Source organism: Podarcis cretensis (assembly GCF_951804945.1).
Source record: "Podarcis cretensis genome assembly, chromosome: 6".
Lineage (NCBI taxonomy): Eukaryota > Metazoa > Chordata > Lepidosauria > Squamata > Lacertidae > Podarcis > Podarcis cretensis.
In genome coordinates this window covers 44,743,522-44,758,650 of record NC_137175.1, presented here as the reverse complement: position 1 = coordinate 44,758,650, position 15,129 = coordinate 44,743,522, and the positions used below count along the sequence as shown (strand labels likewise).

The 15,129-nt window shown below is 42.4% G+C and overlaps 1 protein-coding gene across 2 annotated transcripts; it reads left to right on the top strand.

Annotated features, from left to right (window-relative positions):
* The first annotated feature begins 254 nt into the window (after nucleotides 1-254).
* Nucleotides 255-8,352, top strand: LOC307219400 (acidic mammalian chitinase-like). 2 transcript variants are annotated; one of them, XM_079982543.1, is made up of 10 exons: nucleotides 255-262; nucleotides 1,059-1,260; nucleotides 2,171-2,227; nucleotides 3,008-3,173; nucleotides 3,299-3,423; nucleotides 4,467-4,587; nucleotides 4,677-4,862; nucleotides 5,551-5,667; nucleotides 6,889-7,024; nucleotides 8,017-8,352. In XM_079982543.1, the coding sequence occupies exons 2-10, from the start codon at nucleotides 1,118-1,120 to the stop codon at nucleotides 8,280-8,282; spliced, it is 1,317 nt and encodes a 438-aa protein (XP_079838669.1). In that variant the 5' UTR covers nucleotides 255-262; nucleotides 1,059-1,117; the 3' UTR covers nucleotides 8,283-8,352. The 2 variants fall into 2 exon arrangements, with proteins under 2 accessions (XP_079838669.1, XP_079838670.1); XM_079982544.1 differs by lacking the exons at nucleotides 255-262; nucleotides 1,059-1,260 and adding an exon at nucleotides 1,982-2,053.
* Nucleotides 8,353-15,129: the final 6,777 nt, after the last annotated feature.

Below are 15,129 nucleotides of genomic sequence, written 5' to 3'. Positions count from 1 at the left end.
CAGTGAAGGTTGCCTGGCCAGTGTAAGTACCAGAGCTGGGAATGTAGCACAGCTTCAAGTCTTCCTACTGTTGGCCATGGGATAGGTTTGTATTCTTAGACATAACACACTTTTGGCCTCTGGGTAGCTTTATGGACACTGGCAAAACATTAACAATGGAATGGAACCCTGCTCGTGGTGTTTCTCACTTTCTCTTTTCCTATTATTCTTATTCTGTCATTTTCTTTTGCAGGCCTGGCCATTTTGCTGCACCTGCAGCTGGGTAAGCAGCTTATTCATTTTATTTGTTTGTGTCCATGTGGCTGTATTATATATGTGAAGATGCATCATGACCTGATTCCCGCTAATGGAAGGAACTGGACACTGATAAATAAAGTCACACTAATGAAACATTTACAATATGCCGCTCCCCCCAATTTCTCTGAAATACAGAAATAGGGGCACAGTAGGCACAATGATTTACTAGGAGCAGGCAAGAGTGTACAGACTGTTCCTGGTACAATAAGAGGGACAAGGGAGTACATGGCACTCATGGGGATAACTGAGCTCAAGGTTGCAATGACATGTTGTTGTCACAGGGAGAGGGACTGGAAAATGAGGGAGAGGGAAATACCTCAGTATAAAATACAGTGGTACCTCAGGTTACAGATGCTTCAGGTTACAGACGCTTCAGGTTACAGACTCCGCTAACCCAGAAATAGTACCTTGGGTTAAGAACTTTGCTTCAGGATGAGAACAGAAATTGCGCAGCAGCGGTGCGGCAGCAGCAGGAGGCCCCATTAGCTAAAGTGGTACCTCAGGTTAAGAACAGTTTCAGGTTAAGAACGGACCTCTGGAACGAATTAAGTTCTTAACCCCAGGTACCACTGTACAGAAGTCTAGCTCAGATGATATGTAAAATCTAAAAATTCTTAGTTTAGTCATATTATTGCTGAAGAAAATGCATGTAAGAACAAACCCTGTGTGACTTGAATCAGTCATTGAATGTGTGACATGAATAAGCCACAAGCAGAGGTTTCTTCTGCCTAATTAACTGTGGTTTTCTTTTCTCCATCCAGGCACAGCTTATAAACTTGTGTGCTACTTCACCAACTGGTCTCAGTATAGGCCAAGCCCTATGACGTATTTCCCGGAAAATGTCGACCCACAGCTTTGCACCCACTTGTGTTATGCCTTTGTTACTATGAAAAACAACGAGATAGCACCTTATGAATGGAATGATGAAGAACTCTTCCCTCGGATCCAAGCATTGAAAGAGAGGTCAGAATTATGAAGTTGTGTTAAGGTAGCTTATCTGAATCCTGCTTATAAATACAGGGTGATAAACAATGATAGAGAAGACAGGTTGAGTGATATCCAATAAAGTAGTTTCAATAGTGCTAGGCCTCTGGCTGCTCCTCACTCTCTTTTCCCCACATGCCCCTTGCTCCCTTCCCATATCAGTTCTGGAGAGTTGGGGGAACCTACAGAACACATTTGAGGCATGTATGGGCGAAGGAGAGGGAGTGGAAGTTCTAAAGTGCAGCCAGAAATTCATGCGCTAATAGAACTACCTTGTTGGAAGCCACTCATTTCAATCAATGGGCATAAATAAAGTCCACTGATGTCACACTGTAATGACTTAGCTGGATATTACCCACACTCTGCAACAGCTATAAATGCAGAATAAACTATCAGCACAGCACCACACATCTCCTTCTTGTGCCTGCATCTGTGGCACAGAAGAATTTGGTTGCTGTTGATTCTTGTCTCTGAAGGTAATGGCAGAGTAAATTTTGGATTTCTTCCACTACTTCACTCTATAATTATGTTGTCACATGTTGTATGCAACTCATTTTGGTAGAAGTGGAATCTGCTGTTGTGCCTGCATTCATGGGAGTGACATAATGTGTCAAACAAGGGTGAGATCTCATGGATTCCTTCTGGTTTCAGATATTTGGTCATCAGTGCTGCATTGCGCATGCTGCATAATTCCATTGTATGGCAAAGGGTGATGTGAGCAAGTGGCTGCCAGTGTCAGTGTGGCCGCACAGCCAGATTTTATAGTTCAAAGGTGCAGTGCAAACACTGTCATTTTTCTTTATCATTAAAGAAAATCATGTTGAGGGAGGGGTGTTTAAAAGCAGGAAAATAATTGTGCTGTTTGTACTGTGTCTGCCTTTTCTCACAGGAATTCGGAACTAGTGACACTGCTCTCAATTGGAGGATGGAACTTTGGCACCGAATTGTGAGTCTTTTCCTATTCATTTTATGCTGGCACCACTGATGGTGAGAAGGTTTCTGCTAACACCATACATAGCCTGATTCTACTTCATGGGACATTACGCCTTGTTCTGCTATGTGCCAAAAGTTCATTGAATTCTGATGAAATATGTAACCCTACTTATCGTAGGTTTTTTAAAAATAATACTCTGCAGTTTTCCAGTAATCATGCCCAAAGGAATGATTTTGAGGCTGGTTGCTGAAAGGTGTTAATTGCTCAACACCAATTCTTGTCACAATGCCTATATTCTTAATTGGTGTACTGTTGTGGAGATGCCCTCTGTACATGGCCAAAGGCTTTTGTCAGCATCTAATAAACAAACCATTGTTTATGCACACAAGGTAAAACTTTGCAGATCCTGTCTCCTGCTTCTCTGCATTGAGTAAAGCCAAGCTGATTTGCATTGCACTGAAGTGTGATATTACTTCAAAGATCAGAAATGCTCTTTGTCAAGATTTATAATTTGTATTCAACAGAGAAATGAAGCATTAATGTAATAAGGCGTGATAATGAGTACAGTGATGATGGCAAAAATGGGTTTTGGAAAATATTGAAATGTTGTGGTTCAGCATGATTATGTTCAGCACATGCTCCAGATCATATGAAGCACTTCTAAGTCCCAGATATTTCTGAACAAAGAATTAATGAAGAGTGCTTAACTTTGCTGTGTTATGCTCTAAAGTTTGTTTTTGTCTGCACTAGCAGAAAAAAAGAAATCATATTTAAGAGTGGACTTCTCCACAGGTTCACCATCATGGTTTCTACAGCTGCGAACCGCAAGACCTTCATAAATTCAGTGATTGCATACCTCCGTAAATATGGTTTTGATGGAATTGACCTAGACTTTGAATACCCAGGCTCTAGGGGAAGCCCTTCTGAGGACAAGCAACGCTTTACCACCCTGGTTCAGGTAGGAATGTCACCTGAATACACCAGTTGCAAATATTCTTGACCAATTTTACCTGCTTTACTAAAGACATTAATAAATTCATTTATCCTGTTGAATAAGCATTGCTCACCATTCTTGTATCATAGGAAATGCGGGATGCCTTTACACAGGAAGCTGCAAGAAGCGGGGCGTCTAGTCTACTGATCACAGCGGCAGTGTCTGCTGGTGTGGAAACGATTGATGCTGGATATGAAATTGCTAAGCTAGGGCAGTAAGTAGAATTCTCAGGATACCATGGGTCTAATTCAATGTGATCTTGCACAGTAATTGTATGCAGAAAGCACACCCTCTCCTTTTATAAATGCAGGAACAGGTTGAATTCATAATGGTCATATTTCCTAAATACAACAATTAATGCACCCTTTGTAAAAACACACATTACTAGGGTGGTTTTTCAACACTGCACATGGACCCCTCAAATTTACCAAATTTCCAAACCAGTGTTTTTAAGATCAGGGTTTTAATATCCCTTGTAAAAGATCCTGGGTGATTCATTAGGTGTGGATGAGTGTTGGGCTGTTGCTGTTAGGATTGCAGTGGCTCCTCAAAGTCTGAGAGATTGCTGAGATGGATGTTTTAATGGATAAAGGAAGAATAAATTTTAACTGATTTAGAAGAGTAATGGACACTTTTTATTCAGAACGCAGTCTATATTGTAACCATATAACAATGCAAAAACATGTTTTGGCTTTTCTTTCTTAACAAAAACAATAGTAGACAAAAGTAATTAAAAACGGGAGTAGGGTGGTTTGGGCTCCCCCCCCACTCATAGCCATAGGTTGTATCCAGTTGTGACCCTCTGCTGATGGAAGGCTCTTGGGCCTACCACAAGTTTCTGTTGATGGAAATGAGGAAGACAGTTTTTCCTGATTTCCTCTTCTCTCTGCATTTCCCTCAAATCTGTTCAAATGGGTTGGTAGAACTTTTGGAACAACATAGTAGGCTGTGTGAGGGGAAAGAGGGAATTCACAAACCCCTTTCAGTCAAGTGACCCCCCCCCCCGTTGAATCAGAGAACCTTCTGTCAGCCGGGTTGGACTTCTGATCCATAGGGCTGAACTGCATATTTTCCATATCTTACAAGGGCAAGGGGAAGTCTATGTATATGGGAGTCAGTAACTGCAAAATGATGCTCCATTTGACTGGTGGCATTTTAGTTCATTTCCCCACAAGAGCAAACCGCAATGACACAGTGGTTTAATTCAGTGCCTGGTGAGCCACCACTTCCTAACGGATGATTACTGATTTGCATCAGGCTCATGGATTTCATCAGCGTGATGACATATGACTTCCACGGTGACTGGGATAGTACCACTGGATGCAACAGCCCCCTGTACTCAGGTTCCGACTGGTGTGACGTTGACTATTTCAACTGCGTGAGTAAACATCCCTTGAAGCCCCTTTCTTATCTATCTAGTAAGATTAAAATATATTGTAAAAGATGCACCTCTTTGTGTTTTGGCAGGCGTATGCGATGGAGTATTGGAGGGACCAAGGGGCCCCGGCTGAAAAACTCCTTATGGGATTCCCCACCTATGGGCGTTCTTTCATGCTCAGTAATAGTGGCAGCACAGGTCTCTGTGCTTCAGTCTCTGGTGCTGGTCCCCCAGGGCCGTATACAGAGGAGGCTGGATATTGGGCTTACTTTGAGGTATGAAACCTGAGAACATGATGCTTTCTTATAATGAATTTTATAATTACACATATAAAAAGTTGAGGTTTGTTGCTGTTACTGAGAATATTTACTGTTGCTGTTACTGTGATGCAGTTCATATTTGCATTGGGGTCCACAAACCTCCTTCGTCCTTTCTTGAAATACCAGAAGAGTTGAAAGACAAACTTACTTGCCCACCATCGTTTCTGCATTACAGTCGTGCCTTGGAAGTCGAATGGAAACCATTCCGGAAGTCCGTTCGACTTCCAAAATGTTCAGAAACCAAAGTGCGGCTTCTGATTGGTTGTAGGAAGGTCCTGCAGCCAATCAGAAGCTGTGGAAGCCCCATCGAATGTTCGGCTTCCAAAAGAACGTTCGAAAACTGGAACACTCACTTTTGGGTTTTGATTGTTTGGGAGTTGATTTGTCCAGGAGCCAAGGCGTTTGAGATCCAAGGTACGATTGTACATGTCAAGTCCTCAGTGAGTCTAAATCAAGCTGCTTAATTTTCAGCCAGGCGTTGTTCAGTTATGTGGATAGCTACCTATCAGGGATGCTAAAGTATTGGATTTCCTGTATCAGCAGGAGCTTAGACTAGATGGCCTTTTACTCAAAGCAAAAAAGCAATGGCTTATTTGTTTCAAGGCAAGTCTGGATAATCTCATTAATTTCCTGTTTTTGATAGGTATGCGCTTTCCTAAAGGATGCTGAAGTACGATGGCTGGAGGATCAAAAAGTCCCATATGCCTACAAGGGGAATGTATGGGTTACATATGATGACATTTGTAGTTATAGACACAAAGTAAGTCTTTTTGTTTGTTTTAAAACTTTATTTACTAATTCTACCTCTAAAATATTTATTTCTGCTGTTGAGACATATATGATTGCACTTGTTACTGAAGGGAGAATGATTGAACTTTACCGTCTTTTTCCTTGCCATACAATTTTATAAATGTCTAACATGTCTCCCTGTTGTTAAATTAGCTGCAGGGAGAGCAGTAAGGTAAACATTTGTACCATTGTATGATAGTTGGAGGAGATTTTTGTCTGGTCCATACTTTAAATGAACCAAACCAATTTGTACTGCCTGAACTAATAGCCAGACCAGAACATAATTATCCCTCAGATTCCACACTTCTCCAAATGTTGTGATAAACTTCTTGGCTCAAATAACATATTTGGATGCATGAAAAAAAAAGTATTTTAAGATAGAAATGAGTTTAAGTTTTTAAATCCATATTTTGTGATAAAATACATAAGGTAAAGGTAAAGGTACCCCTGCCCCTACGGGCCAGTCTTGACAGACTCTGGGGTTGTGCGCCCATCTCACTTAAGAGGCCAGGGGCCAGCGCTGTCCGGAGACACTTCCGGGTCACGTGGCCAGCGTGACATCGCTGCTCTGGCCAGAGCCAGAGCCAGAGCCAGAGCCAGAGCCAGAGCCAGAGCCGCACACGGAAACGCCGTTTACCTTCCCGCTGGTAAGCGGTCCCTATTTATCTACTTGCACCCGGAGGTGCTTTCGAACTGCTAGGTTGGCAGGCGCTGGGACCGAGCAGCGGGAGCGCACCCCGCCACAGGGATTCGAACCGCCAACCTTTCGATCGGCAAGTCCTAGGCGCTGAGGCTTTAACCCACAGCGCCACCTGCGTCCCGTCATATTTAGATACATTTTTAGATACAAATGTTCATACGGACTTGTTGTATGCAGATATATCACAGATTAATGCGGAAATGGGATGGAATAAACTTGAATGAACACATGCACAATTGATACAGAATGATTTCTCTGTCCTCACCCTTAATCTTATCTTTTCTAAATTTAGAAGCCCTTAAACCCTGGAAGGTCTAATGGGTGGGTCAAAGACAGTTCTTTTTAATGAATTAATTTTATGGAGGGTAATGATATACTAACTGTTATATCATCTATTTCTGCCTACCTTTTTTTGGTAATTCCATTGCATCTGTTTACATTTGATGGCAAATCAGAATATCTAGTCAATTTTTACATTTCTTAAAATTGTAGGCCAAATATCTGAAAGAGCATAAGTTTGGAGGCGCCATGGTTTGGGCCATAGATTTGGATGACTTCCGTGGTACTGAATGTAATCAGGGAATAAATCCTTTAATAACTGAGCTGAAGCGATTGCTTGAAACAAATGGTAAGAGAGTGTGATGGAGTGCAACTTTTTCATCTTCTCTAGTATTGAGATGGGAATGAAAAGTGCATAACATATTCTGAGCAAGCCTGAATTGTTGGTGTCCCTCTTGCTGGCTTTTCCCAATAGTTACAATAATGACAACCTAGGCGACTGTGTTGGATCAGAAGTGCCTCTATATTATTACTTGGCTGGTTTGGTGCTTGAGAAGCCTTCTCTTTCACCCACACCAGGGGTTCTCAAAATTTCTAGCTCACTCAAGAAGGCTGGGAACCATGGCCACATGTATTGTAAATGTGCATTCACAAACTGATGGTGCCGAGGCAGAGCCAGTCACAAATGGTGGAGGATGGAGCCAGAGTTTGGCATAATCAGTTGGCAATTACCGACATCATATTCTGTTGATATCTAATTCCTCTTCAGAAATGGTTCCTTCTTTTCTTCTCCCGCAGCCCATCTGTCCCTTTTGCCTCCCTCCTTCCCATTTTCTCTTTTCCTTCCCTCAGACTTGGCTAGCCACTCTGCCCATTTCCTTTATTCTATTCTCTTCCTTCCCCCTGCCTCCATCTTAGCATGTTAAAGCCTTGTTCTCTAACCAGCTCCTGCACACACACACCCACCCACACACACACACACACACACCTCTGCACTGCACATGTTGGGGTCGGTTGCTGTTGGTCCAACCAAAAGCCTATGGTACGTCCAGGAAATGGGCTGTGGTGCTGAGGCCCATTACTGGTTCTTAGCCTACAGTTTGACCAGCTTGATATATCTGAAAACTCTGATATCTGAGAGAGAGCTATCATTTCCTTGACTTGGGGAATGGACTTTGGTAGGGAATTGAAAGACTGTAGTCTTCTCCCTCAGTTGCATTCACCATGCTCATGCCGTGGAACTGAGGGAGATGAGGAGAACAGGGAAAAGAGAAAAGTGTCTCTGTGTGTATAAATGAGAATATCACAACTGTTAACACTAGCTGTTCAATTTTGTTTCAGATCCCATTGTGCCAAACTGCCCTCAGGTTGATCCTCCAAGTACACCTACGGTTGATCCTTCAGTTACGCCCACAGTTGATCCTGTCGTCACGACGCCAGGGGATTCAGGAGATGAAACTTTTTGTATTGGGAAAGTTGATGGCATCCATGCAGACCCCAAAGACAAGTCAAAATTCTACATTTGTGCGGGAAACCGGACTTTTCAATTTAATTGTGCAGCTGGCCTGGTCTTCAAAGACAGCTGCAAATGCTGTGACTACCCATAATATGAACACTGCCCCAAACAAACAACAAAGATCAGGCTTACTGTGGAAGTCTCCTCTTCTCCTAAATAAAATTGTGAAACAGCCATGGGGTTCCAGTACACAATCATTTCAAAGGCAGTACACAATAATAAGAACCATTATTAACACTATGCATCAAAACAGGATGCGAGTCACTGATTTTCTAAGGCAGTTTAGAAACAATTTGCTGCTTTAAAGTAGTGACTTGCATTCTGTTTTGATAGAGCAAACCTTAGCACAACAACTAGAACCATAGGAAATTGTCTTATTTTAGGTCTGTTTTCATGTCCACATAGCCCAGTATTGGCTGTAGCTCATCAGAGTCTCAGGGAGAGGTTTTCCCCATCACACTCTAGCTGATGCTTTTTTCAAGTAGAGATGCCTGGGATTGTGAAAAGTCAAAGTTAAACCAGCAACAGCTTATGTAAGACAAGCACAATATGAGAACATTAATTGCCTCTTTGCTGCTTGCTGGCAGACACCTTTCTAGCTCTCCTTACTCAAATTTGTGATCTCCTCCAGCATTGTTCAGATGCAGGCCTTATTATGACGTGCCTTTCTCTATTTACGATTGAGTTTCAGTGTGTCTTCCCACCCACATCACCCACCATAGAGTGTTTGCTAGTGCCTAGTTCAACTTGTTGAATAGGGAGAAATGGCTTCACTAGCCATCTCAGAACTTTGGCAGAATAAGATTTGTTGTCTATTAAGTACACTCCTATTCAATGTACTCTGGTATACTGGCTGCTACTGAGATCTTCTGCATCAGCTCATGTGGTCTCCCACTGAGCTACTCAGCTTATAATTATACTCTGCTTCCATAAGTTGTCCTCCATCAGCAGTGTTTTGCATAGGATCTATGGGGAAGGTGATTTCTCTTTTGTGTTTCACAACTCACGCAAGATAGTAAATATTGGGTGCATATCACTTTCCAGAACTCAAGAATCCAAGACTGATTATAAGAAGGCACATGATGGTTTACAGTAAGTCAAACTAAATGAAGATAGGAAGTTACTCTGTCCTCCAGGCATCTTATGAGAAATAACATTGCAGCCTTGAGGCTTGAACTTTGGGACACATACAAGGCCCGTTTCCCATGACAGGGTGACTTTTAGTTATTGCAATGTAAATCCACATGGAACCTGATCTATGAATGAGCTGTCTGCCATCATACTTGCGACTGGAATACCTTGGGGGCAGCCTGTAGCCACCCACAGCCTTGAATCCATCTATATAAAGAGTAGGATTCTTGACACTGATCCATTAACACAAATCTTTCCCATTTGAGATGGCAGAAACAAATGGAAAAGCAAGAGTGATTTTAATACATCTAAGCCAGGGGGAGCGTGTCCTATTTCACCATGAACATGCTGCCATGCTGTTGAACCATGTCACAACCCTTACCTGGGAAGCTGTAGAGGTAGTGAGGCATCTAATCATAAGCCTGCATTTTTATCAAAGCTTATATTTTTGATTAAGGCCTGTATATTAAGATGAGCTTAAAGATTTTCAAATGTTTCATGCCAGGCAGAAGACCAGCTGCCTAAGAACCTTGGCAATGTTTATTCTCCTGGACAAGGGGGCCCCCTGATTTATAGCAGAAAACAATTCTCAAAGTCGTAAAAAGGGAATTACAGGCTGAGAGCGAGGACACTGACCTTGCATGTTGCAAAGTACAATTAAGCTGTAAGAGTGGTTAAATTAAGAGTTGGTAAATAGTAAAATAAAACCATGTGCCTCCCATTAAACTTGAGCCATATTTTCCTAAGGTTAAAAGGCCAAGAGCATCTGGCTGGCAGAAAGGAAGAGAGTATTTTGGGAAGTCTTTTTCTAAAGTTGTTTCTTTCTTAAACTGAGATCCTTTTAAGATTTCTTTTCCTTTTAAAAGGTTATTTATGTTATGTATTAAATATATTGGCTTAAATGTAATTATGCAAAGGATTTAGAAACTAAGAAATGTTAAATCCTTATGCTAGATTCTTATTTCATATAGTTGAAAGAGATCACAGGGGCCATCAGCCCAGCCCCCCTGTCAAGCAGGAAACATCATTAGAGCACACATATGGTTGTCAGGCCTTTGTTTAAAGACCTCCAAAAGAAGGAGATCTTTCAATGATGATGTGAACTCAAGATCCTTGACATCTGTTTAAGATAAAAATTTAAGATTAACCATTTGTTTTGGAGGGCAATAGGGCAAGGAGGGCAAGAGGTGAGCTGGTAATTAAGGTTCCTTGTTGAGACACATGTAAGATATATTACTACTTATTTGTCATTTATAGATAGAAGAATATATAGCTTTTTGTTTCCCATAAAAGGGCAAAAGGAAATGGGTGTATCTTTTGTGATTGGTTCTAGCAAACAGCCAATAGGAATTTCAACCAGGCTGATTGGACAGAGGCAGCCACAGGAGGAGCAAGGGGGCTGGGTTAAGGAAATATAAGTGCTGGCCAGAATGGCAGGAGGGCAGGCCAGAGCTTGGTAACCATATACCACTGTGCCTCTCATTTATTTGTCTGACAAATAAATTATTATTTTAATTTCTCTATTGCTGCGTTGAATATTTCATTCCAGCTAAGCGTTAACCACAAGCAGGGTGCTACAGTAGAACTCCAATCAGTGCCCCCAACAGTGGAGAAGATCTCATGAGATCTTGCTGGAAACTGTTGCTGCTGCTGTCAATGCTTCTTCACTGGTGGTGGAGGTGGTGGTGGTGGGGGATTGATTTGCCCACAGGGGTGCTGCCTCTTTCATTTCCACTGCCTGAGGCGGCTGCTTCAGTCTGCCTCATGGGTGGGCTGGCCCTGATCTTAGTTATCATTTGTTCTGGCCCTGAAGAGCAGATTGACTTTCCAATGGAAATATTTTGGTGGAAATTCTTGTTGTGTCAATTAGATTTTAAAATTTCAGTGATGAAAAACAGTAATATTTCAATTATCCAGCTGCTGTATAATGGAAATCAACATTGCATTAAGCAGTGTTCGGTCAGGGCAAGCATTTCAGCTTTTCTGGTGAATCGTTCTCCCCTCTGCTCCCTCCCCTTATTCTCGGAGTTCTTCTGAGCCTCCCAGAGCCAACTAAAGGGGTGAGTGGGGAACAAGGGGGAAAGGCAGAGTATGGCCTTCATCATGGCTAGTAGCTATTGATAGACTTGTCCTCCATGAATCCTTCATAGGATCCCTCACAGATCCCATGAAAGACCCTTTGTCTGATACGAACTTATTAGTTTACTCAGACATAATACTCCAATAAAAGCTGTTCAATCGCTTACAATTATTTCAAATGATTACTGCTAACAAGGTAATATTAAGAGCTAATATTTGGGTTACAATTGAGCTCATTTTGCCACAGGCAGGAGAATTAACAGTGTATTTGTTTTTCTGCTTCTGAGGCAAACTTTCAAGGTGGGAAACTGTATGTTGGGCAGCATACAGGATATTTGGATGGAACAATGAACAAGTGATAAGATCGTTACAAGGTCAAGGGCATCACAATTTGTCTGTTGCCTTGTGGGTGGTGTGGGAAAAGGAAAGACAATCTAGCCAAAGTCATTAGCCAGAGGAACAAGGATGCCTGAGGGATTGCATCCTCTACCTCTCAGGATGCAGAAGATTGACCTGACTTAACAATTATCTAAAGCAGTGTTTCCCAACCTTGGGCCTCCAGCTGTTTTTGGCCTACAACTCCCATCATCCCTAGCTAGCAAGACCAGTGGCCAGGGATGATGGGAATTGTAGTTCAAAAACAGCTGGAGGCCCAAGGTTGGAAAACACTGATCTAAAGGACCTTAAGTTTCCGGAAGCTTGCTCTGCCTTCCTATCCTGAAAGAAGTCTGCTACAATAGTTGCCCTTTGGCTGTAGAGGCAAGACTGAAGGCAATGGTTCCAGCCACTAACCAAGGGCTTTAGGCGGTTGCACTCCTTTTCTTTTAGCAAGACTTGTGCTGAAGTCAGAATCACTGCCATAAAACACTACCTGTTTGGGGTGTTCACTGAAGGTTTAAGCATATCCATTTTAGAGGGAATCTATGTGCTGTGAGAGGGGGACTGGCTATGAAGGAGGCTATGTGCTGAGAAAGGAGGACTGTAGGGAATAGGGGCCAAGGTTTTAGTGCTTTTAAAATAATATTACTCAGTGGTAACACTGGATTCACAGTTGCACCCAAAATTCATGGATGGTGAAATTTGGAGGTATGTGTGTGTATTTGTGCCAGTTTGGAGAATTACTCCAGGGGAAGGTTGAAACTCAGGAGGAGCTCAAAAAGAACATTCTCAAAACTTTACCTTACCTTTGTTGTCGTTTAGTCGTTTAGTCGTGTCCGACTCTTCGTGACCCCATGGACCAGATCACGCCAGGCACTTCTGTCTTCCACTGTCTCCCGCAGTTTGGTCAGACTCATGTTTGTAGCTTCGAGAACACTGTCCAACCATCTCATCCTCCGTCGTCCCCTTCTCCTTGTGCCCTCCATCTTTCCCAAAAGGGTCTTTTCCAGGGAGTCTTCTCTTCTCATGAGGTGGCCAAAGTATTGGAGCCTCAGCTTCACAATCTGTCCTTCTAGTGAGCACTCTAGTGAGCCTTCCTTGTAGGGCTAATTTCCTTAAGAAAGGATGTGTTTGATCTTCTTGCAGTCCATGGGACTCTCAAGAGTCTCCTCCAGCACCATAATTCAAAAGCATCAATTATTCGGCAATCAGCCTTCTTTATGGTCCAGCTCTCACTTCCATACATCACTACTGGGAAAACCATGGCTTTAACTATACGGACCTTTGTTGGCAAGGTGATGTCTCTGCTACTTAAGATGCTGTCTAGGTTTGCCATCGCCTTTCTCCCAAGGAGCAGGCGTCTTTTAATTTCGTGACTGCTGTCACCATCTGCAGTGATCATGGAGCCCCAAAAAGTAAAATCTCTCACTGCCTCCATTTCTTTCCCTTCTATTTGCCAGGAGGGACCAGTGGCCATGATCTTCGTTTTTTTGATGTTGAGCTTCAGACCATATTTTGCTCTCTCCTCTTTCACCCTCATTAAAAGGTTCTTTAATTCCTCCTCACTTTCTGCCATCAAGGTTGTATCATCTGCATATCTGAGGTTGTTGATATTTCTTCCGGCGATCTTAATTCCAGCTTGGGATTCATCCAGCCCAGCCTTTCGCATGATGAATTCTGCATATAAGTTAAATAAGCAGGGAGACAATATACAGCCTTGCCGTACTCCTTTCCCAATTTTGAACCAGTCAGTTGTTCCATATCCAGTTCTAACTGTAGCTTATTGTCCCACATAGAGATTTCTCAGGAGACAGATGAGGTGATCAGGCAAGTTTCTTTAAGAACTTGCCATAGTTTTCTGTGGTCGACACAGTCAAAGGCTTTTGCATAGTCAATGAAGCTGAAGTAGATGTCTTTCTGGAACTCTCTAGCTTTCTCCATAATCCAGCGCATGTTTGCAATTTGGTCTCTGGTTCCTCTGCCTCTTTTAAATCCAGCTTGCACTTCTGGGAGTTCTCAGTCCACATACTGCTTGAGCCTTCCTTGTAGAATTTTAAGCATAACCTTGCTAGCGTGTGAAATGAGTGCAATTGTGCGGTAGTTGGAGCATTCTTTGGCACTGCCCTTCTTTGTGATTGGGATGTAGACTGATCTTCTCCAATCCTCTGGCCACTGCTGAGTTTTCCAAACTTGCTGGCATATTGAGTGTAGCACCTTAACAGCATCATCTTTTAAAATTTTAAGTAGTTCAGCTGGAATACCATCACTTCCACTGGCCTTGTTATTTGCAGTGCTTTCTAAGGCCCATTTGACTTCACTCTCCAGGATGTCTGGCTCAAGGTCAGCAACCACACTACCTGGGGTGTACGAGCCATCCATATCTTTCTGGTATAATTCCTCTGTGTATTCTTGCCACCTCTTCTTGATGTCTTCTGCTTCTGTTATGTCCTTACCACTTTTGTCCTTTATTATGGTAATCTTTGTACGAAATGTCCCTTTCATATCTCCAATTTTCTTGAACAGATCTCTGGTTCTTCCCAGTCTGTTGTTTTCCTCTATTTCTTTGAATTGCTCGTTTAAGAAGGCCTTCTTGTCTCTCCTTGCTATTTTTTGGAAATCTGCATTCAATTTCTTGTATCTTTCACTATCTCCCTCGCATTTGGCTTGCCTTCTCTCCTCCGCTATTTGTAAGGCCTCGTTGGACAGCCACTTTGCTTTCTTGCATTTCTTTTTCATTGGGATGGTTTTCGTTGCTGCCTCCTGTATAATGTTACGAGCCTCCATCCATAGTTCTTCAGGCACTCTGTCCACCAAATCTAAATCCTTAAACCTGTTCCTCACTTCCACTGTGTATTCATAAGGGATTTGACTTAGATTGTATCTTACCGGCCCAGTGGTTTTTCCTACTTTCTTCAGTTTAAGCTTGAATTTTGCTATAAGAAGCTGATGATCTGAGCCACAGTCAGCTCCAGGTCTTGTTTTTGCTGACTGTATAGAGCTTCTCCATCTTTGGCTGCAGAGAATATAATCAATCTGATTTCGATGCTGCCCATCTGGTGATGTCCATGTGTAGAGTTGTCTCTTGTGTTGTTGGAAAAGAGTGTTTGTGATGACCAGCTTGTTTTCTTGGCAGAACTCTATTAGCCTTTGCCCTGCTTCGTTTTGAACTCCAAGGCCAAACTTGCCAGTTGTTCCTTTTATCTCTTGACTCCCTACTTTAGCATTCCAATCCCCTATAATGAGAAGAACATCCTTCTTTGGTGTCAATTCTATAAGGTGTTGTAAGTCTTCATAGAATTGGTCAATTTCAGTTTCTTCAGCACCAGTGGTTGGTGCATAAACTTGGATTA

Excerpts from the sequence above, each read along its gene's own strand:
- LOC307219400 (XM_079982543.1), top strand. The coding sequence starts at position 1,118 with ATGACGTATTTCCCGGAAAATGTCGACCCACAGCTTTGCACCCACTTG. Across the intron at positions 1,261-2,170 it reads ATCCAAGCATTGAAAGAGAG|GAATTCGGAACTAGTGACAC; the intron begins GTCAGAATTATG and ends CTTTTCTCACAG. Across the intron at positions 3,424-4,466 it reads GAAATTGCTAAGCTAGGGCA|GCTCATGGATTTCATCAGCG; the intron begins GTAAGTAGAATT and ends GATTTGCATCAG.